Below are 23,469 nucleotides of genomic sequence, written 5' to 3' on the forward strand. Positions count from 1 at the left end.
TACAGGGGCATGCTAGCCACTACTCTGGTTCGAGTAAATTCAAAAAACGAGAGCACCTAGAAATCTCATGCCCATCTCACGAAACAAATAAGTACAGAATAATAATTACTCTTCTAAGTTTAACATTGTTTACCATCCCATACTCAGGCACTACTGACAAGCTGTTTCAACTTCACAGTCCAAAAACACGATATATCCACAACTTCCAAGTTTGTACTCACATAAATGAGGTGTGAGTTCAGGAATTGATAGCGGATAAAGGCAAACGCGATGGGTGCAAGGGCTAATGCTCCATGGCATAAACACTGCGGCTCAGAAACACTGGTATCTGCCCTGGGCAAGGCCTAGAAGTTTTATTTTGTGATTTCCTTCGTTTGGTGCGGTTCTTCGGTGTAATTAATTCCCGTGATTTTTCCCCTTAACCTGCTGATGGCAAGGAATTCATAGATATTTCAAAAAAACTGAATATCTATCTTAGTCTACTAGTGACACGCCACAAATTTTTGGTACAAGAGGGATTTGACTGTTCACAGTAACGCCTTTGTTTCCGCTTGTTAACTAAAGTCTTAAATCCAGATTTCATACTGTACTTTGCAAGTTCTAGAATGGTTGAATTGGTTCCAACGACCAAATTGCGCGTGGGAAAATGCACATATTGTGAGCGAAAAAACAGTTCAGCGGCAGGAAATAAACACAAGACATCATTAATGGCACGTTTGCAAACACGCGTAACGTCACTCCTATGTCCTCATACATCGCACATATTTGCTGCATATTCCTAATGAACCAAGAGTTAAAAAACCTCAAAATCAGTAATCAAACGCATACGTACCCTCTATAGTGCGTTAAACCTAGATACCATTCACAGATCCGGGAATCAAGAGAACTTTTTGGATACGCATTTCTGCATTTTGGTTATTTTTCCCTCATTTTATTGTTTATGAGATAATGATGAATTGAAATGTGACGAACAAAGTGTAAAACCCTGTGTGAAGCCCCCAGGATTCTCAAACTAGGACTTGAAATATACTCGATATGTAGCCTCATTAACCATATGCCTCCCACAGTTACAGTCTGAGATTTGCTCTCCTGATTAAGTACACGATTATCCAAACCTCTGTCAGGAGTCGTCATAAAAGAAGCGCAATAGGCGTTTGTTGAATTTCTTCAAAATATCCTTCATCTTATCTCAGTGTTTCTGGCCAACACACACACACACTCCATAGCTTTCGACGTTTCACCTCGGACCGGGGGAAAACCGAGCCGCGTAAACCATTCGGTTTGCTGTCCAGGTGATTTATGCCACCTAACGGTAGAACATGGTAGAACTGTACTACTGTTACCATAGTACAACCATACTGCACTGCCGGCACGCGTCTCTGGCTCTGCTAATGCGTGCTTGCTTTACACACAGTAAAACAGGCCCATAAACAATACCCAGAGAGAGGATGACATGCCGCGAAAGAAGTTGTTTTACTCTGGGACAAGCAGGAGAGAAATATGGTATTCTTCTTTGCCCAAAAAGGAGGCGCTCACAATTTTGCTGGCAGACTAGCACATGAGAGCAAGTAACACAACTGAGAGGACTTGTGCGTGTGTGGAGGGGTGAAATTGGCCCCCCTCTCCGGAGTGCAAACAATGAACACATTGAAAAAAGCAACATGATATGATAAGCAACGGATCATTGTTTTGGCTCTTCACTTCGATCGAAATCAGAGTTTTCACCAACTGATCAAATGTTGCAATGGACCAAAAACAATCCTAACTTATTTCACGATTATAATGACTCGCTGATTCACTGAGACCGCATTGATTACTGTTACTTATCAACCTTGTGTTCTGATAGTGTACAAGTTTCATTATATATATATATATATATATATATATTCGTAGGTAAGAGAGATGGAGAGGGTATGAATTCCTAAAAATATTTTGGAAAAAATCGATTGAAAGTAGGTTGTAAGCCATATTGGGTTTTGTTAGTTTGAACTTTAAAGTGTTTTATCGGATTTGAACTTAGACCAGTTACCTCATCATAATGAAATGCACAGGCACTGTGTTCACCATTACTTTTCTTTTAGTGTGTGAAATCCAGTTCTGCTTTTCTCGGGAAATCTGTAGCTCCTGATTGCGGGGAGGGTACTCCAAAAGAGCTTGTGCAATACATACACGGTAAGTGGTAAATACTATGACTTTGATGGGCTTCCAGTCATTAGATTTGACAGGTTAACCTACTGCCGGTAATCTTTTTGCTTCTTTAGTGACGACATCTCGGTTGGCCTGTCGGAAACGGAGCGTAGTGGAGGTCAGTCAATTGTTATTACCAATTCACCAACACCGCAAGCGAACGGTATCGTCACCTTAATTCAATGGGGTCAATGTTTCAGCATAACATTGCGTGTCTTCACATCTACGGTCAATCGGAACACCCAATTCAGACGGGCAAATTTAAATCAGCTCTCGTGAAGACTCCAACTGTCGGAATAACAGTTGTTGATATGCGGCCGCATCAATGGAGAACATTTAATGAGCGTCAATCCAAAAGTGACCTCAATTCACTGGTTTGGGCAAGTGAAAAACCAGATGAGGTTGTCCTGCCATAACGACAAGCAATACGAGCAATGAACACAGCAGTTCCTGGGAAATCATCGGCAATGTAGAAGCAGAGAGGCTGGACTGTTGGGAAGGACACGCCATCCCAGCTGGCAACAACCAAATTGGTCGTATCCAGACAACTGAATTCAGACGTTCTTGTAGTTGAGCGGATCGGTTACACTTCGCTTATTTGTGTGTGCTTGTGACTTCCAGTAGTTCCCTCCATGCTCCTCTGGGCGGAACTTGTATACATGCTTCGTCATGTATGGATGGCTGAAAAAATCGCTGAACAATTTCAAGATGAACCTAGGTTTGCTCATAAACTTATGTTAGCTGGATGCGTTGAACCGTAGCTTGGACGCGAGACATGTTCTCCCATGTTATGTTCCACGAGTTACAAGATGATGACACTTGCTAGGTAACCATGTCTGTAGGAAGTGCTGCACGAAGGATTTCCAGTGTGATTCTCATGAACCTGTAAATGACACCAGAGTTGTGATTTTGACTCCTCAGAGTAGAAAGGACTGCATTCTTTTCCACTGAAGAATTTGATGAATTAGATGATGAAGAACACTTTCACTTGCAATTTTTCACGCATTCATCGAGCACGAATTAAGGCATGCCGCCAGAAACGTCTGCTCTCCAGACATTTTGAATACAGTCACGTATATTGCGAATGGAAGTTGCGGCATAATACCTCAGGTTAGTGCATAATTTTCCGAGCTGGTTCAATCGGTTGGCGGATTGTTCGTCAACAAGCACAAGAACCATAGGCAACATCAAAATCTAGAGCGAATACACTCAGTCGCAAACCAATTTTTTACAGAGACTCAACTGAGTCTCAGCTGAATCCCCGTTTATGATATTCCTCAGTTAAATGTGCTGCACATAAGGCACCTCATGTTTTGGAAGGTACGATATTCGAGACATCTCAGTACATTGGCTAGACAGATCACACTAATCACATGCTTGCTAGGAACTCCCCCACAGCTCAATACCGGTTTCGCGCTTGTTGGAGCTCATCAGCTAGGCACAGACCCTGAGTGTCTCGAAAGTAGTCCATTTACGCAGCATATTTAGTTGGAAAAGAACATAAACGAGATGTTCAGCCTGGATTCTGTTGAGTCTCCCGTGTAAACCAGAATGATGTGCAGATGGGCGTATGGATCAAATCGCATACAATCTGCGTTCAAACAGAACATAAGGTTGACGGAAGCTCGGAAAATGCACCTACCTAATGAGCCCCAAGAAGACTGAAACCCGCCGTGCGCTGTTCAAGTTTCTCAGGAACATTATAAGTAGGTTTTTCAGGGGACACTAGAGTAAGTTTTGAATTCAGATATGCATACAATTGATTAGCGTGTAAAGCGGTTACATGTGAGCGATTGGCTGCGAAATACGTGGTATAGAATAATGCTCTACAATACCCCGTGCTGTTATATCACCTTGAGTAGTCATCCACTAGAAACCAGACTACTTTTCTTGTCTGTCACTGTAATGGAAGTATAAAGCAGTAGAATTGTAACTTGACTTGCTTTCTTGGAAGCCAGCAAGTCTCTCTCCCCAGGATCTAATTCACCTTAATCTTTTTGTAGATGCAGCAAAATATACCTGCGTATCGACTTCACTGTCATTACTTCCTAAGTTCTCCTAAGAGAGTGAAACATTCGTGCGATCCTTATGCTATCATACTAGGTAGTCACGTGGCCTATTATCCTTTTTTTCTTATCCGTTTTTTACCAATGAGCTTTCATCAGTCAAACGTCAGTGTTTATTTCTCCACCTTGATCACAATTATGTGGGGTTTTCATACACTGACTTTTCCCAACTTATAATTATTTCATGAGTTGCATTGAATTCACTTGGAATAAAATGGGGAGAAGATAGGATACATGGTTTGCGATGGTTTGAAAACCCGTCTGATGTTAAATCGTCCCTTGTTTTTGTGTGAAAGAGTCTGTTAAAGCTTTTAGGTGTCATCATCTAGTCTCCGATATGCTGTCGGTCTTCACGGGTTCCCCTGTACGGGTTGAATTTACATCATCCCCTTTTCTGCCAAAGTAGACCACAGTGCGCTTTGCGAACAGAAGCTGCTTATTCTGAGTGTAATCCTTCTGTTACCAAGTTTTGCAGTTTTTCGCGTAAAACTGGCATGGACCAAAAGTAAAAACAGTTACTGATAGGAAATGGCAACATCTTCACAGTTTCATGCTTCAAGCATAGAGTGTCGCAAAGCATCTTTAGGCAGTTATAATTATTAACTGACTTTGTCAGTGGTTGATCTCAAATATATATGCATAAAAATAATGAATTATTAAGCATCAGAAGCCACGGCTAATGGCCACCGATTTCGGAAAGGCAGTTTGGCCAACTGCACTGTTATTTGCACGCACGTGTCAAGAGTGTGTGAACGTGTTGACTGCCAGTCTGGGGCATTCCGTCTGCCATCACACTATGGGCACAAACCAGGTAAAAGACAAACTGTCTATGCAACGCCGTATATCGACTCAGGCAAACTGCTGTCACAGTGAGTACTCCAAACAAAACCTGACAACTGGGGCGATTCGGTTTCGGTCGGCAGCTGAGGTTAACTGCAGACTCGACGTATCGCGTGACAGGTATTAGTGGTTCCTTCAAAGGAAAAAAACTCCGCATAAGGTGGCCGGGAAGATAGATTCATTGGGAAATCACGGAGAACACGAGTAGTTACAAGAGGGATTTTGAATTTGTCCAAGATGGAAATGTTTGGTGAAGTTGTGGTTGATTCAAGTGGAACAACAGAATAGGGAGTCATGCTGCTTCTTGTTGATGGTCGGATGCGTTTGTCACAGATGATGTTAAGTTCGGCACTATGTAATGACAACACACTGCTTGTAAATGCCCGTACCTACATCCCCTATTACGTTGTCCAGCTTCGCTGAATTCCTTAAGAGTTTTTTTCTACAAAAACTACCAATGTCTAGTAGGCACTAGTCACTGGTATATTTCTGTGCCAAGCCCCATACAGTGGTTTGGGAGGATGGATAGGATGTGTGCCGAATTTTATCTAAAAATCTGTCGGCATTTTTATCGCAGCTAGTGAGAATAGGCATTATTGAATTCAAGCACCTGTATGTTCTACCCTTACGTTCAGATGTTTTCTGGACGCATAAGAGGGCGTTTTCAGTAGACTACAAGCCACGCTGACTTACTCAACTTAACCGATGGAAACTACAATCGGCGCTTCAGCATAAACGTCTACCTTTGTACCCACGCGTTCACCATACATGGTTTAATCATCATATATTTTTTATCAGTTTAGTCGAATAACGGCTGACAAGGTATATGTTCAAGCCACCTTGCATAAATGGGCATTCTAACAGTAAAATGCTCTCTAGAAAATTTAGCGAGTAGTACACATCCGACCACGTAGCTAGCCATTTTGCTGAAATCCTGTTCTGCCCTTGTCACTGTCTCCTTCTCGATTATACTCAGGAAAACTCCCCAAAGCAGGTCCGTCGCATTTCACATTGGACCACTGAGAATCAGGTTATTGTGCGTCTTCATGTTCTTCCGGCTAACTGCACTTTTGAGTTGTGCTAAGATTCATCCAAATGGCTTGCTGAAAAAAGTAACTCCTGCGTTATTCAACCCTATTTGTTGGTTTTATGGGAATAATACGGATAGATGTCGGATTTTTGTCTAGCTTAACTGCTAAGATAACTCCCAAGCAGGTTACGGTTATGTTATGGTGGATGAGTGAGTCCGAAAAACAGCAGCTGATGTCGAACAGTTAACGTTTGAGATGACAGAAATACGGAATTTCGCACCAGTGAAACATATCAGCTGTGAATCTGGCCAGGGTAACTCGATATACAAACTCACTCAGTGCTTGAGAATTTCACGTTTGTTACTGCAGAAACCTACAGGTTACTGCATACCTTGTCAGTTAACTAGCTTGCCGCGCGCATGTTTTCAACTTGAAATCCGTTTGTGTCTGACCTCGAAACGCGTCTTCTTCACGGAAAAAAATCAGCCCATTGTTTTTCCATGCGTTTGTTCTTTGTTTATCACATATGTTTCACAAACCTTCAAGCTTGATTGAATTCGGTTCGACTATGGTTGACTATGAAATGTAAGAATCTATTTTAGTACCTTGGATTTACTGTGCTTCAAAGTGTTAATGAGAGCACGTCAACCAGAGTAAAACTGCCAATAATTTGGGGAGATCTGGAAGTTTCTAATAGGGTTTTCGTCCCGTAAAGTAGACCGAAAAACTCTCTTCCCTGTTTAGAAATAACAAGCTACTTTTAAAGGTTGCTATAAAAACCTTCGGAAACCCACCACCAGTTTCGTCTTTCTTGGGGTTTTTCAGGTAAACGCGGTTCCCGAGCTTTCACCATCTTTATGCTCTACATGAACTCAAATTCGGCTCAATTTGTGGAGCGCAGTAAGTTGCAAGCTAATTTGCTTTGTCCGAAGGACTCATTTCCAGTTGAATCTTCCCTTATGTAATCTATCAGATTTATCTGCCGCATAGGGGTTGCCTCATGCTTCGTTTGGCACAATATTAGAGATAGCACTTTGTATAGTCTTAATGAAACAATACTCACCATGCTGTCTATTTTATGAGCCCCAAGAAAGACTAAATTGGCCGTGATCTGTTACTCTTGTAAATGGCGCGTCTCGTCTAGATAATGTACTACGACATCTAGACTATCGTCCCAAATGAAATGCGAGACGGCCTTATGCAGCAAAATCAGTTGAAGAATATCATAAACAAGGGGTTCCGCTAGGATTCATTTGAGTCGCACATGAAAATCAAACTGGTTCACAAATGAGTGCATTTCGCAAACCGTTCCATCCTTGTTTCAAATAATCGGTAGGACGCACCTCAGTTAAGATGGAGTCACTTGAGTAGCCAGTCAATTCATGTCCGCGTGATGTGAATCCCATGACTTCAAGAATGAGTGGTGCTATATTCTGTCCAAGTGCGGGTTGATCACACCGTTGGTAAACCACTCTTGATCGGACGGTTCTGCCTTCAAGTACTAGCCTGAAAGAAGTTAGCACAAGTCTTTCTTAATGTTAAAAGTAAGGTGCAATTTTAAATTTACACACGAACCAACAACTACCTTGATGATTTATTAAACTTAGAGCAATCAAAATGAAATATGCTCACCAGCAAACTGACTGATTTCCTCTAGAAAGTGAATATTTTTAACCGTCCAATTGTGAACCGTGTTCAAAATAAGCACGGGCTTTGTGCAGTGATTACTAAGCTATTACTTGTTGGACCGTTAGCACTGAACTATAACTACTCCTATAGAATCAACTCTGCTTTTGCGTCCTCAAGTATTCAGGACAAACGATGATGTAACCTATGCCTAAAGGTTGAATGTAGGGAGAAGATTGAATTTAGTATATGGAAGGCGAATGTGCAACATACAAACAAACAGCTCAACGGAGCGAACACTCAATTTTCCCATAAATCTTCACTTTCAGTATCCTGACAGAATGATGATTTCGCAATCACATGAAGACTTTCGCCATCAGAATATTTTTTGGAGCTGCTCTCTAAAAGTTTTGTTTTGACTTAAGTTTAACCGGAATAGCCAACCTACCGGTGCATTTTTGTTTCAATCTAACTCGTGCGTCTATGTATGCCTGCTTGACGGTGGGTGTGTGTATGTTGGGAAAAGAGTGAGCAGAAGTGTAGCAGCTATTTGCAGAGCCATGAGAGAAAACAAACGACATGACCCATGATAAATGATCAGTCTGAACATGTCTACTGGGTAGTTTCAGGCAATGTTCAAGAGAAATTAAAATGGTTCATTTTAATTCTCTCACCAAGCTGGTTTGTGGAGAGTTGCCGCTAACCGGTAGCTGACACCTCCGGATGAGCACATAACACTTTGGTGGATGTATCACTGTTCCCTCAGATTTGTAACGTCAGCTATAAATTGGTCTGCTTTTAAACTCCTTTGCGTGCCTGAAAACTGAACAAGTATGTTGGCCACCACTGCAAAGTTAATGGTCTGTAAGTAGGATAACATCTTGCTGTCATCAAACCTCGCTGCTGACCTTGTCTTCTGCTAGGAATCATATCTTAGCTGCTCTCCGACACATCTTCCCCTTGTCGATTAACATCTGTTCACGATTTGTTTGACGCACAGTCTACCAAGAGGCCTGGTTTGCACAAAGTTGGAAATTTGACATGCCATACAGCATATAAGTCTTGGTTCAATGAAATGCGTAAGGAGTTCGCGTGTCGTTTGTTATGGCCTTCCGAACGTACAATCATTCTACACGCGACAACAGTGCTTGGCGTCGAAACTATTTAAAACAAATGGAGAGTGAAAGATATTCCACAGATAACAGTCACTGAGGTTTAATCGATGCATTCCAAGTCATGTGATACAGTAGTATGGAGACTGAGCAACAGTCACCGTGAGATGGACACGAAATTTGCACTTTTTCGTCTAAAGCGTTCATTCTTTGAAACTTTCAATGAATTTTGGACAAAACGGATTCACATCACCATCAGTATATTGATAAAGACCGAATAGTGATAGCCGTAGAAAATTTTCAAGTAGGTATAAACATGACTGCTTTACGGGTGTATGAAATTTAAGGAAGTCTATTCTGGTGTGTGATGAATGGCTTTCTCGTGAAACTCTTATCCGGTGTCAAATTAACTTGAGAGTGCTTGATGAACAAGTGAACTAAGGATGCGGTGAATACCAAAGTTAATGGTTCCTCTTCCAGGAAAATAACAAAATGTTTGTAGAGTTTTCAAATGAAATTTCCCTCATGCGAGTTAAGCTTATCTATACTGAAAAGCCGAGGCACTATACAGCTTTTTCATCCAGGAATACACATATAAAAAACGCAGAGAATTTCCAGCCTCGGCCATCAGTAGGACACTTGACTGTTCGACGACGAACCAATGACCAGCATTGGATAAGCTCTTACACTACCGTTGTTCTATAAGTTAGCCAGAGGTGACGTGATTTCTGCGAGTAAAGGATGAGCGGTGCTATATCCTGTCTAGGTGAGAGCTCGTCACATTGCTTTTCAGTCGCTCGTAGTTGAGCGGTTAGATGATCGAACACCGGCCGGAAAGTCCCGAGTTCGAAACTTCCCACTGCAGTTTCTTTGGATGCTGCGGTTCTCAGTTAGGGCAAAATAATCGTACAGCGCTTCTCGGTTTTTCACCATAGATGGGTTTCACTAACAGGTCGAGATATCATTTAAAAATCGCCAGATCTTCTCGCATTACAGTATATCTGCAAAATTCAGCTGAACAGAGGAAACTTATCTGACCCGAATGATAACACGAAACACTAAATACTAAGGCTGCAATGCTATTATATATCATATATATATGTATACTATGTAACGGTGGTTCGTAATTTGGTGTTTCAATCACTTCAGGATTTGCTTATTTACACTGGTGAACTCTAAATAAATGTAGATATGATGAGGACGAAGATATCTGACGTAAAGGAGAGGCCTACTTTGCTGATGATTCTAGAGCAACTAACTGATGAAAGTTTTCATATTTGTATAACCGACATTCTTCGTCAAAGGCACATCATTGGGGCAGGACTCTCATAGGGTCTAAACCATCTTTTAACCTATACTGTGATTTGGTGACTGCATTTTTCCACCTTGGTCGGAATGAGTAAATGTTCCCAGGAATACTTATCTAATTGAAGCCCAATCTACCCGAAGGAAGGCTAATATTTTTAACCTTGAGTGGTCAAATTTTCTTTCACTAAGGTAATTGGCCTTCCAAGGGAACAATAGTAACTGATGGTCAAACCAACTTCTTTAGGTATTTTGTATGGTGAGAGTAACTCGGTATTCGTAGCTCAAGGTGCCTCCAGATGATCTAAAGATGTAGTATTCTACCTTCTTTATGTCTGAAGAATATTCGTCAACGGTAGAACCATGTCGGATAAATAGACGCTAGGCAGACTGTCGGCAGATGAGCTGATAGGTTTTCTGACAAGTCACTGTCATACTTCGTGCTGCTTACCCACGGCTCATCGATTATATAGGCAAAGAAACAAATCTGGTCTATTTGCCCCCAAAGATTACTGGGTTATTGGCCACTGGGGTATATACGTGTGGTTGAGAGAGGCCCGAACTAACACAAAGGCACATAATTCATGATGATCAGGAGAACATATTTCTCTTGATGACAACGGTCCGTTGTAGCTGCAGACCGACGGAAGGACATACCGACAACCTACAATTTACTGACTATATCGCTTATTTCACTGGTCTTCAGTGCCACCATCGCAGCCTCTGCTAGAAGTGCTCCTCGCACATGTCTACGAGAGAGGGAGAAGCATCAGCCACGGTCACTGCCTCCTATGGTTTGTTACAGAAACCATGCGCATCCAGTAGGTATGGGTAAAGGGAGAGGGATAAACATAAACGAACGTGCATAGGAAAACGAGCATAGAGGCTGGAAATTGAAGGTGAAATTCGCGATCTACCTGAAGTGCGTGTTTTAAAAAGGTGGGGTGGTCTTGTTGTTGGTTGTGGGGACGACGATGGGTTTTGTTTGCTGGTGGATACCCAAGATGGACTGGGAGAGCGACAGGGCAGAAAAGTTGGGAGAGAGAGAGAGAGAGGACAAGCAAGGGTAGGCAAATAAATCACCCATAGTTGACGGCAAAGCAACTTCGGTAGTGCGTACATGGGGAATGTGCGGTCATGCCACCTCTTAGCATGGCTACTGCAAGTCTTGTATCTGCTGCATGTGTGCATCGCGCACGCATGCGTGTGGCTAGGCAGGCAGGCAGGCAGGCACACATAGTCCTAGTGGGATCGTTTCACCCGATATCAGTTAGCCAGTTGCTCGCTCGCCACCAGAGTGACAAGCATGTTGAGTAGATTTATGTGGGCGCACTCGAAAAACGTAACAAGGCAGATAGGGATGGAATAAGGTCGATGAATCCATCGCATTTCATTATTTTGGATGGAAAAATGGTCTTTTTTTAAAGACTGTATTTATGGAGCTTTTTAAAGATTAGCTTCTTGGTTTCTTAGTTATTTTGAGATTTCCAGGAAGATATTTAAACAAAAAATACTGTCTAAGTGGCATTGTTTCCTGTGGTCAGTTGTGTTCTATTCGATCGGTTTTGATGAACTTAGCGAGCATCTATGTGGTCTGATTCGGTGGGAACGTGGGACCACTAGACACTGCTCCCAAGTGGAGGAAGGGCAATGTCCTTCTATACTGTAAATCATGATTGACCGGCTGATTTTATCCCAAGCAACACAAAAGACATGGGATTCATATTTATGTAACAAATTGACGTTCTCTTTTCAAGCCTTTTAGATGGTTTTCGTACCAACCTTACTGATGTGAGTTGCAACGCCTGAGTAGCTAATGCGTGCAAACATACATAATCCGGAAGCCCGATCATCGCGTCTGCCGTTTTGGGTTCCTGTTTCAGAATGGTCAAGATTTCCATGGGTGGTTGTTTCAACTATTACCGGGTGTTCATGGCATTTAACCGAACCATATTGGCTAAAGTGACAGTTAGCACGAATGTCTACAGGGTTCACGGAAGCCTCGTGTCTACTCCTTCGTAACTTCTGTTCACCTTCTGCGTTTGATTTCAATTCCGGAATAATGGTACGGATAGGTGTCATATAGGGATTTTGGCACACTTAAGTCATTTGGATTCGAAACACGGGGAGAGTACGTTCATCCAACATACATAGAAAACGTAATTTACTTTATTTATCCCACCAGTCGGTGAGAATTAAACTAATCCCAGCGTTCGGTTTTGTTTCATAAGCACGCATATTATAATTCATTTCGGACGGCACTCGGTCACGAGAAAAAGGTTTTGACAACTCTGCTCAGAAGAGAATTAGATGGATTCTGGGCACTGCTAACAATTTTAAAAGACTGAGCTTGCTAGATATTTCCCGAAATCCCCCACTAACTGAAGCACTCACCGGTCTGAACTCATTCACAAACACGAACCAATAATCTTATTGCATAGACTTCATGAAATCAGATGGAACCAGAGTGTACTCAGCATCAAGTTTTTTGTTACTTTTAGTATTCTGTCCGATTTGCTAATCGTCTTTCCACCTAAATTCCACATCGACCTCCAAACATCGACATCCATACCCAGATTTGAGATGTCCGTTTTGTTAGAATCAAACTGTATCCGAAAAGTTATCGCTGCCAATGCACCGTGCACCAGCAGTTGAAGAAATTAACGACACCTAGAATGTTCTAGTCACAACGTTTGACCAGGAAGTTCAGGCCGGTAAACGTGGAAATTCAAGTTCTTCACTTCAGTGTAGATAGGTGTATGAGTCCGGGCACAGAATGCAAAACACAATGAACTATAAGGGTGAGAAGGGAAACAGTATACTAGTTCGAATTACTGCACTTCCTGACAATTAATCTATTAGAAAACTGTTCTACCTATCACCATTTTGTTGAGAGATAGGATGTCCAACTTTCGTATCGTAAAGTCGTCTCTTCAAATTATAACCAGCTGTGATCCGACCCAGGTCGTCCCAGGCAGGGGGGACTTGTTCGTTATCCTGACCTTAGTCATTGTCCGTGCCTGCATGTATTGTCAGTCAAATGTGAACGAACAGCCCATCGATCAGTCTTTACTGCTGTTTAAAAGGGTCATCTCGGCCAATTAAATCCGGCCGTATGCCAATTTCATGGGGTTTCGTACATCGGAACACAGAATAGCGATTCGGGAACGAAGACATTGGTCGTTGGTAATGAGGTCGTCAAAGGTCATTAGTTGAATAAGGTGCTGAGGTAATGCATGGTACCTTAACTGTTGCCTACCTGGGTCACATAATCGCTATGTTAATTTTGACACCAGTGCATCAGATTGATGTAGCCCAGAAGTCCATCCACCTCCAACGAATAATTTGATTGTGGGTGGCCTCTTATACCCACTTCTTACACTTACCCACTCTTATACACTTCCTTCTCCATCTCCCTACTTATTTTGGGACTTAGCTTTCTACTCTGGGAACATGGATACGTGTTCGTCTCACATACTCTCACAAACAATAATTCACTTTCTTAGCGAAATGTATTCGTTTGGTTTTGACGAGAGACTTAACTGGAACCCAGCTGCATCTCTCGTTTATGATGTTTTTAAGCCCCCAGAAGGGCGAAACTGATGGTGGGCTGTCGGGGAGTTCTTGGAGTTTTTATGTATGTATTATGTCAATTCACTTTATTCTTTCTCGGCAATTCGCCTTAACAAAGCTCTGGGTTTATTTTTTTTAAGCCCCAGAAGGGCGAAACTGATGGTGGGCTGTCGGGGAGTTCTTGGAGTTTTTATGTATGTATTATGTCAATTCACTTTATTCTTTCTCGGCAATTCGCCTTAACAAAGCTCTGGGTTTATTTGACTACTCATGAGTAGAGGAAGTATTGGTATCCGAAATCGCTCGGTAGCAGGCGAATCACAAACAAATTGAGAGAATACGAGATCACGAAATCTCGCTTGCTCGACGCTCTGTGATAAACGATGGCCCAATTCAAACGCATTCACTGCGACTCCGCAATGACTCATCAGACATCTATCTAATGAGTGTCTGGGTGCCGTCTGCATGGATTCTTCTGGGGTGATGGAGAAACGATATCGTCTAAACATTCGGAAGACTGTTTTTTCATCAGATGGGAAGCGACGAAGATTCGAGAGTTTTTGAAAAGAATTTAGTGATCATAATGCAGAGGGGAACATGGATGCTAAAGATGTGTTATACTGAACAGAACCAGCGAGATTTTGGATTATCCACTGAGGGTCCGTGTGGTTTTCAGAAGGTTAAAGGATCCGGGCAATAGATTGGTTTTGATGCGTCACACCGTTTTTGAATCGAACCTTTAAATTTACTGTTGATTAGACTGTTAATTATGGTTTTCCAACCTTTGATCCCTTACTGTCCAAGACAGACTCTATGTTTTATCACTTTCTGTCCATGACACATGAGTTGCGTGTACTCATTTACGGGGCACTTTCGACCATCAAGCAGTGACAAAATAACCATTTCTTTAATGAACTGTACGTTATGAAAACTATGCCAAGAGGGCATGTCATACAGGATATTGGTGAAAGAATCTGAGGACAAGCAATCAATTTTTGTCAAAAAGGATGTCTCAGTGGATCATGTTGTGTTGGAGACCAACGCCAACAATAGGAAATTCAATAGGATGCAGTGCAACTTGTATTAACAGCCTAGATTGATAGGACCCAACGACGGACCCCTCTACCATGTATCCCTAAGTATTATTGCGTAAATTTTATCGTAACGACAGTAGGACGAGTGAACCGCTGGTATGTGATCGATCTGTACTAGATATGAAACAGAACCAATCGCGTGCACAACCTCGGTGACACCGAATGAGTAGAAATCACTCAAACGAGAATGCAGAAAATTGACCCACCGAATACAGCATTGATGAAATGAACACAGCGGACGAACCGATATTTAACAAGCACTCAACTGATAGAATTCACGTGCCCATCGCATCTATCAGTTCCATTGCTTTAAAGATGCATACTGCACATTGGGAATACTATCAGGATTATACTATACCACACTACCAATAATATATCATCATATCTTCATGTGTATATTATCATTGCAGGACGAGGAGCGTCACCAACAAAAACGCGAACTTTTAATGCTGCTACTTGGTTATTTTGTGATCAGAAATTTTAACCGACAACCCACCGCTAATCTGTAGTGAACTGATATGTGGATGACTTTCGCTTTGGCGCCCATCCATCCCTTCGGAATCGTAATCCTATCAGAGGGTGATTATAAAATGCACACTCATTTTCAACACTTAAGTAATGATGTCAACGAGAACGCGTGAGAGTTCGTAACGAAAATACTGTGTTGATCTCCACCAAACTGTTCGAGTCATTTTGGTTCGAAAGAATGCGCCGTCGTCGAAATATGTTCCGAACAGCGCATATCAGCCTGTCTCCATGGGTCAATATATTTTTTTTAGTACGGAAAGTATGCGGTAGGGAAATTATGCCCCCTATTCGGATAAACTCACGCAGTTCAATATTTGTGTGACCATCCCATGGGTTTACTTCGGCCTTTTAAGGAGGTTTTCATTTATGTATGACCCTAGCAGGCCCATCACAAGAATGAGCCACGATACGCACATATCTGAAGCGATCCAAGAGAAGCAAACGATTTATCCTAAAAACCTCATGGACTGATGTGAAATCGGCGCTTAGATTTATATTCGGGTACCAGTAAAACTGTTTGGAGATGGACCATGGGATCCGTTTTCCATTGGGACGCTTTTTAGCTTTATTTTCTTTAAGCCGTTTCTTGTTTGTGTGCCGCTTGTGAGATTGCGCTGAACAGCTCCTCTTTTGGACGTTTTCTACTGAATGTTGGCACCGCAACTTCGTAGTTTTACTGCCTGCTAATCTAATCCAAAGAGAATTCTAAAAGTGCGAGTTTTGCGTTGTCGAAATTCTTTTGTTGTATCTAAGATAGGGTAATTGTTATGTAGACAAAGATCTTTCAACTACTTCGAGAACGCATATGGAACATCTGACGACTTCACTGGGTATGCAGTCAGACTACCAATTAACCAACCTACACAAGCGTTTCAATCATTTGCTTGGATGGACCAATCCAGTTTACGTTTACCAGGGCGATTTAAAAATGGAAAGTCTGTTATGCATATAAAACTAGGGAAGCAGATAGGGAATTAGTAGTAGCGAAACTCCTAGAGAGAGCGCCCATGAGCGCTTCAGTCTGAAAGAATGCCATTGTTCCTGTAACCGAAAACAGAACACCGTATCGTTGGTCACTCAGCGATGGGGTCTGATCCAGTCTACCCACCTGGATGTCTAAATTGGCGTACAATTTTAAGCGTGAAGTTATTCTCCTTAGTTGTAATTATATAAGACCCTTCAGATGTGCTTCAGATGCCGGAAAGAATGACAAAAAACATGGTTCTTATACTTGATTTGAGTGGAAACATGGTTCGCCAAAGTCACTTTGACAAGACTGTTTTTAAACCTCTCTTTTACTTTCGTTATAACTAAGTGTTTCGTCAATTGCATAAACGTTTTTTGTTTGAAGATAAAAAACTACAAAAACGCGCATTTGTACAATTTCACGCAATACAAACGTGGTCACTTACTTCGACTTTCTCGTCGGATTTCGCTCACGCTTACAGCAGTCATTCGCGAGTTTAATACGCTAACTCTGATATAAAAACATTTCAGACTATTTTCGGAACTTATTATATGTGAGAACCGTTCAGGATAAGACCCTTGGACAACCATGGTTGTGTACTCAACCTAGGGTTGTTGTTTTTATTTCTTGGCACACACTCCTTGTAAAGTAGCTTTTGGGTAGCCAGACCACTACACATCTTAGCTGACCTGCGATTTGATTTGGCATAAGTTTCAAACACAAATTCATGGTTCAGGGGTCATAGCCCAGTAGTAAGTAAAGTACAAATTCGGTCAACCGTGTTGAATATAATTGCCCCACTTATCACTTAATTTACAAATTGTCTTTCACTAGTAATACCCAGCTCCACTAGGGACGGTAGTTGGCCTGCTTGATATGTGGCAGGTGTCGTAGTTCCGCCCTTTCCAAGGAACAATTGCCATTAATTATCTTTCCTAGGACCGCCTCCTGAAATTTACACACTGAGTATAGTTTCTTACAATTATGGGGATTATGGAAACTTCGTGGTATTTCCTATCATCATGATCAATGTATGTGGCATGTGACAAGATAGTCAACATGAACGCCATCATGAGACTGTCCATCATTAACAAAGTGCCATTCTTGAATAAAGCGCTGGAGAGCTGGAGTGACGCTGTGGTGACTGAGGTTGCTACAACCCTTGTGTCCGCATATTCAAAGATATTCGATAGAAATGCCTGTTTGCCCTCAAGTGTTTGGATTAAAGGAGGGCGATTATATTGTTTTTTTCGGCTTGGAGGCGCGAATTTAGGCACAGTATCGTTTTTAGGATTCATAAGGACGCTCCTATCACAGACAAATGGGTCAGAAGAGTTAAGCGTTTTGTCTATCTGGCCATCCTTTAAACCTCTGCACTTAAAATGTCATCAACCCAGGTGAGAATGACGTTGCATCGTATGTTTTATATAATTTCATGCATCAAAACAGGCAGTTTTGCACCGCACACAGTCACATAATAATCTGCATTCTTGACCCACTAAATCCAGTGGGAGGGTCACAAAACACCTGGCGAAGCGTTTTTGTGATGAACATGACTGATGCTACTATTGCACTATTCATTATGCTGTTGTTTTAAATAGTTCAAGTGATATACATACGCCTATTTGAATACACACGTGCTACTCGTTACATCGTGCTAAATTATAAATTCCTAGTTTTTTGGCCACCACTGGCCATGTTTCTACTGGTTTACTAACTTACTGTTTACTACAAACGAGACTACTCACAAAGTTGCTGAAAACTGCTCGACAGCCCACGACCGGTTTCGTCCTCTTCGGGCTCATCAGGTAGGCGCAGTTCCCGAGTTTCCGTCAACCTCATGTTTTACCTGAACCCAAATTGAACTGTTTTCGAGAAATAAAGTCATTTGCAAATCACTTTGGTTTTCACGACAGACTCAACTGAATCTCTCGTTTATGATATTCTACAACTGAATGTGCTGCACACAGGCCACCTCATGTTCCAGTTGGCACAGTATTTGAGATATCGCAGTATATTTTCATGAAGGAGACTACTCACAAGGTTGCTGGAAACCCTTCGACAATCCACGACTGCTTTCGTCCTTCTTTGGGCTCATCAGGTAGGCGCAGTCTCCGAGTTTCGGCCAGCCTTATGTTCTACTTGACCCCAAATTGAACAGATCACGAAAAGCACACTCTTACGCATTGCAACTGGTCTTCCACGGAAGACTCAACTGAATATCTCGGTTATCGTATTCTTCAGTTGAGTCTCTCGTGAAAACCAAATTGATTTGCAAGAGTGCATTTCTCGATTCCTGTTTGCTAGCTTCTCAATTTCGCCCATTTTTTGCGACGATCATTGACCAGTGTCAAGTAAATGTGCTAAAGTCGGGTGGCGGTTTTTGCTTACTTAAAGTATCCGCAGAATTATGAATGTATTACGGGGTAGAGACAAAGGCGTTATCATTTCTTTTGTGAATTATATTCTCGGATCTGTTTACTCTGTGAAGATGGCGATGTATAGGAGCACTGACCAATTTTCGCTCGTCTCCGTATACGAAGATCAACATGGACACAAGTTCAACTGGAACACCGTTCACATATTGGCTCAAGCGAGAACAAAGAAGGAACGTGAATTCATAGAAGCATGGCACTCTACTGAAAAAGCTCTCAACAAACACATCGAAATTGATCCAGTCTATGGGCCACTGCAAACAAAAGAACGCAGAGGCGGACAAAGAGAAAAGGAGCAAACAATCAGGCTGAAGCAAGGAAACTAACAAAAATAGAAGACACCGTCACAACTAAGCAGAATCAAGGGAGGAAGACCACAACGAAACACAAGCCGGGAATGGACCAATTGCAAACAGACCCGGAACACCCCAAAACAGCCATCCAACAAACCAATGGAATAAGAGACACACTGACCACAACGCAGCCAAACAAAATCACGATCGATCCTACCATGATACAACAGAAAGCACATACCAACTGACCAATCACATGACAGGATATTGAATGCTCTACAAAAAAACTACATAAACGCAGCTAGGCACGGAGGAAGCACCCATTCAACTGCGCACTGGCGATGTCTCCTCGACTGGGGACGAAACGTTTGCAAGCCAATTGCCAAGATCGGCGAACAGATCAACTGCCATCCGGTCAGCCATCATTTCGGTAAAATTTCTGTCTTTGGAAAGCCATAGAATATAGGCACTCTACTTCCAGGTTTGATGGACACCGCCGTTTGTGGAAAATTCCTTGATTTGTTCATTGCTGTGTAAAAAATTTCGCACCCCATTTTCGATTTGATTGCATTGACTATGCTCAAAGTGCATCACGCGTATTATTACAGGCTTTTTGAATATGTATGGACCACGGGCATTTGGCGGATGATGTGACGGTACGTGAAACCTTGGATCGGTTTCTCACGTTTCCATTCCAGTCATTTTTGGTTAAACTGAGGAAAGATGTTTTCGGGCCGTAGAGCCCCGCCGTTAAGCTAAAACGGCGTCTTGCTGAACGGGCACTATCAGCTCCTGCTGAGACGCAGGAGTGACTGCCGACAGAAAACTGTAGGGCAGGTGCACCCGTTCCTCTCTGTGGCCTCTGTAAAAAGTAATTTTTTGTAATGACCAATCCAGAACAAATATAGGTTGACAAACTTGTTTTCTGCAGTGTCCTTTTAAGTCATACAATTGCAAAGGTTAAGACAGCAGTATTTAACATATTTGTACGAGCATGGTGTAGACGAACGAGAAATCGAGTGAGAGACGATATTGCCTATCTATCAAATAACAACTAGTTCAGGCCACCAACAGAATGACTTGAGCTTATCAGTGTGGGTAGTGATGTGGTTGTGTTCAACACAGGGTTCAGAAATCCCAATCCGAAGTACTCATTCTCTAGTGATGGAGGTGTAAAACGACGAGTCCAAAGAACTTCAGAAATCTTGCTTGGTCGACCAATTTTCCCTCACTTGTTGAGTAAAGCTGTAATTTTTTTGAAAATCAATTTTTTACTTAGTTCGACTTACGGTCATCGGCCGTCTGAGATGGTGCCGCCACACCTGTGGACCACTGAACAAACTGATCGCTCCGGAGAGGAGGCATGCAGTTCCGACATATTGTAAGTATCCATTCCCTTAACCAAAATATCCCATGCAATCTGACTACGTTTTGAGGTACACTTCATCCCCACTCATACATCCATCCTTAGATGAACTGCACGACAAAAGTGTGAGAGCCGATGTCTTCCGAAGTGAGTTGATGTCACGCTTCTATTGTTTTTTTCAAATATTAGAACTGATGGACTGTTTGGAAATGAAGGATACATGGCCGAACTATGTAGGGAAATGCCTCATTTCGTGTGCATCTACGCCACAAGTACAGGAGTACAACTCGGAAGAGGTCAACAGAATGACTGAATTAAAGATTTGGATGCTTTCTTGCTCATACTGTTGGATGCGGAATCTAGGAAACAGTCAATAGCTACCCTCTCCCCCGGCCAGCTTTTGTTCATAAAAGTTTTTTTCTCTCTGGAGACTGAGCTGCTCTGACCTCTGTCCTGTCAGTTAGAAACATGGTTCGTGGCATTTCCCCCTTGAGTTCGCAGAACGAATAACTTGGTCAGAAGGCAAAGATGACCTGTCTCATGCAGTTTTACGAAGGCTATCAAAAGTTAAGATGATTGTTTTCTAGTGACGCCTGACGCTTTAGATGTTGTGTGTAGCGGACTAGGACCTTATCAGCATGTTCGGATAAATTAACAAGCAAAGTAATCAATACAAAAATCACAAAATCACAATAGGAAAAGAATGAGTAGTCAAATGAGGACCGACGAATGTGTATGTCCAATAGTCCACTACACCGATCCAAATGCAGTAACTGGCTGTGAAAGGAAACATTCACTTGTCGAAATTTCCCACAGATGATTCCGCGTGAGTGATATATTCCACGGCAGGAAAATTATTCACTGCTAAAAAATGTCACAGGGATTTATTGCGACGTTCAACAGTTGACACAAGCACAGAGATTTAGTCCCACTGGTTCAGCATTCAACAAACAGTTCAGCGGAGCGTAAATACGCTCGTTCAGCAAGAAGTCAGCAGGTCGCCCCGGAAAAGTGTGTATTCGTAACATTAAAACAAACTTCATGATACAATGTGAACGACAGTTACAAAGTGTGGTTTATGTTCAGGAAGAATGGTAAATGTGACAACGGAATGCAAACACTACAGTGTGGCACTACCTGTGGCTATACACTCGACTTTCACAGTGGAGTTGATAGAAAAAACACTTCACTCTTGGTCCAAGGAAGCGTTTGGCCGGAGCCCTGGAAACCGAAAGCTTCGAAGTAAGATGGTCATTTGGAAGTGAATTGACGGAACTCAGTGATGCAACCACTGTTGAAACATTTATATTTTTGCATTTATCTTGTTATCCTTCGACCATTCAGCATGTTGCAGTAAGCACAACAAGGTTGGTAATCAGGTACAGAGTTTGGTTATATCTCTGATGCCATGAGGTTAGACGGTAAGACTGAGTGCTCTGCGGCGCAGTCATTTAGCGACGCATGTGCCCCAGCCAATTTAAGGCTGAAACCGTTAGTCTCTTTCGGCTGCAATGGGTTTGAGAAAAAATTGTGGAGGACAAAAATGGTACTAAATTTTATTTTCGGTTGGCATCTTTGGCCGACCATAACCACCAGTTGATCCACCTGGAGCAAAACTAAATTACAGAGCGGCACATCCGCACACTCTGCATCCACAAGAGCTACATGAGTTCTAGAAAGTTCAATGAATTATTTCATCCATAGAATTACCTGCAACTGTCGTACATTGTAAGCGATCCACATTTTACCGCGATTCGTTATACGTTATTCCATTTGACACCGGTTTCCCAGTCGATGGTGATTGGTGGCCTTTGGAGATTCGCTTACTTAAACAAATTATCCATGCAGAAAATTCGCAGGATATTTATTATATATAAACATTTTTCACTGTGAAGTGGCAACATTAAAAACCTCATAGTTTTCGTGAATTCAATTTCATCTTGCGAATACTGAGCGGCATAGCAAGGTTCTTTAATACCGCGGAGACCTGTGAATTTTCTGGGAGCAAAAAACAAGACCTAAACATATAGGGGTACAACTGGGCCACAAAAATTAATTGCTTGCACAATTTGACACGACCTTAACAATTTTAGTTGATCGTTCTATGAAGGGCGGCACAATAATCCTTTTGAAATTATATTTTCGCTATCAGATCCTTCTATCGCCGTGTCCTGTAAGATTTTCTGCACCACCCAAAAATATTATCTGTTGTTATACTCCAGAAGGAGAAGCTAATCCGGATTCTGCTCAGATGTGACGCAAACGCTCACGCTCGTGCATTTGAAAACAAATGTTGCGGGCTCGTAGCATTCGTGTTATGATGCATTTAAGCTTCACTTACATGGGCTAAGTGAGTAAAGCACAGCCAATTATGAATAAAATCAGATGACAAGAAGCTTGGAAAAAGGGAGTTTCAAAGGAAAACATTTAAAGGACCTACACGTTTCCTCAGTTCACAGTAATCGTACCTCTCTGAGCTTTGAAGCGTTTAACTGCCATCGTTGTTTGCTGTTCAGTCATTCAAACGATGAATAATGATTTCTACCTTCCCAACAGATCCACGCGAGATGGCTCAGTGGTGAGGGCACTAATTTATTGACTGGAAGGTCTGTGGTTCAAACCTGATGTATTCATCACGGTTTCTCCGAGTCCAAACTTGGGCAAACTGACACCATCCTAGCACTTGTGCTTCCTTCGGGTGGCATAGTAGCTGGGCACCAGGAAAGTGCTACAGACGAAAGATTATTGTATCTTCCAGTGCTTTGATATTTGAAATCCCCCACGCCTATTTTGGCCGCTGGCTATTTGGACACCCAAATTATTTTCGCCGAATCTATAGGGTTTTTGAAGTTGTGACTTTAACGGAAAGTTAGTCTAATCCGTTTGCACCTTCCGGTGGCATGTTGCTTGTAACATTTTGTTTAAGTGAGCAAGATTTCAAGGTCACGGGCCTTGAAATTTCGCGATTTATCGCCGCTGGCTATTCGCACAATGAGATTGAGTTCTCGAAATCTACCTACGTTTCAGACTTGCCACTTCATAGTGT

At 42.1% G+C, this 23,469-nt stretch overlaps 1 protein-coding gene across 1 annotated transcript in view; it reads left to right on the top strand.

Annotated features, from left to right (window-relative positions):
* Nucleotides 1-19,090, top strand: part of T265_10108 (hypothetical protein) — a gene marked incomplete at both ends in the record, with an annotated part of 28,038 nt that extends 8,948 nt beyond the window's left edge. Inside the window, 3 exons of the mRNA XM_009176380.1 lie at nucleotides 2,082-2,172; nucleotides 6,950-7,024; nucleotides 18,873-19,090. Coding sequence (XP_009174644.1) covers nucleotides 2,082-2,172; nucleotides 6,950-7,024; nucleotides 18,873-19,090 — 384 coding nt within the window. The remainder of the gene's footprint in view (nucleotides 1-2,081; nucleotides 2,173-6,949; nucleotides 7,025-18,872) is intronic.
* Nucleotides 19,091-23,469: the final 4,379 nt, after the last annotated feature.

This window comes from Opisthorchis viverrini, assembly GCF_000715545.1.
Source record: "Opisthorchis viverrini unplaced genomic scaffold opera_v5_333, whole genome shotgun sequence".
In the NCBI taxonomy this organism is placed as follows: domain Eukaryota; kingdom Metazoa; phylum Platyhelminthes; class Trematoda; order Opisthorchiida; family Opisthorchiidae; genus Opisthorchis; species Opisthorchis viverrini.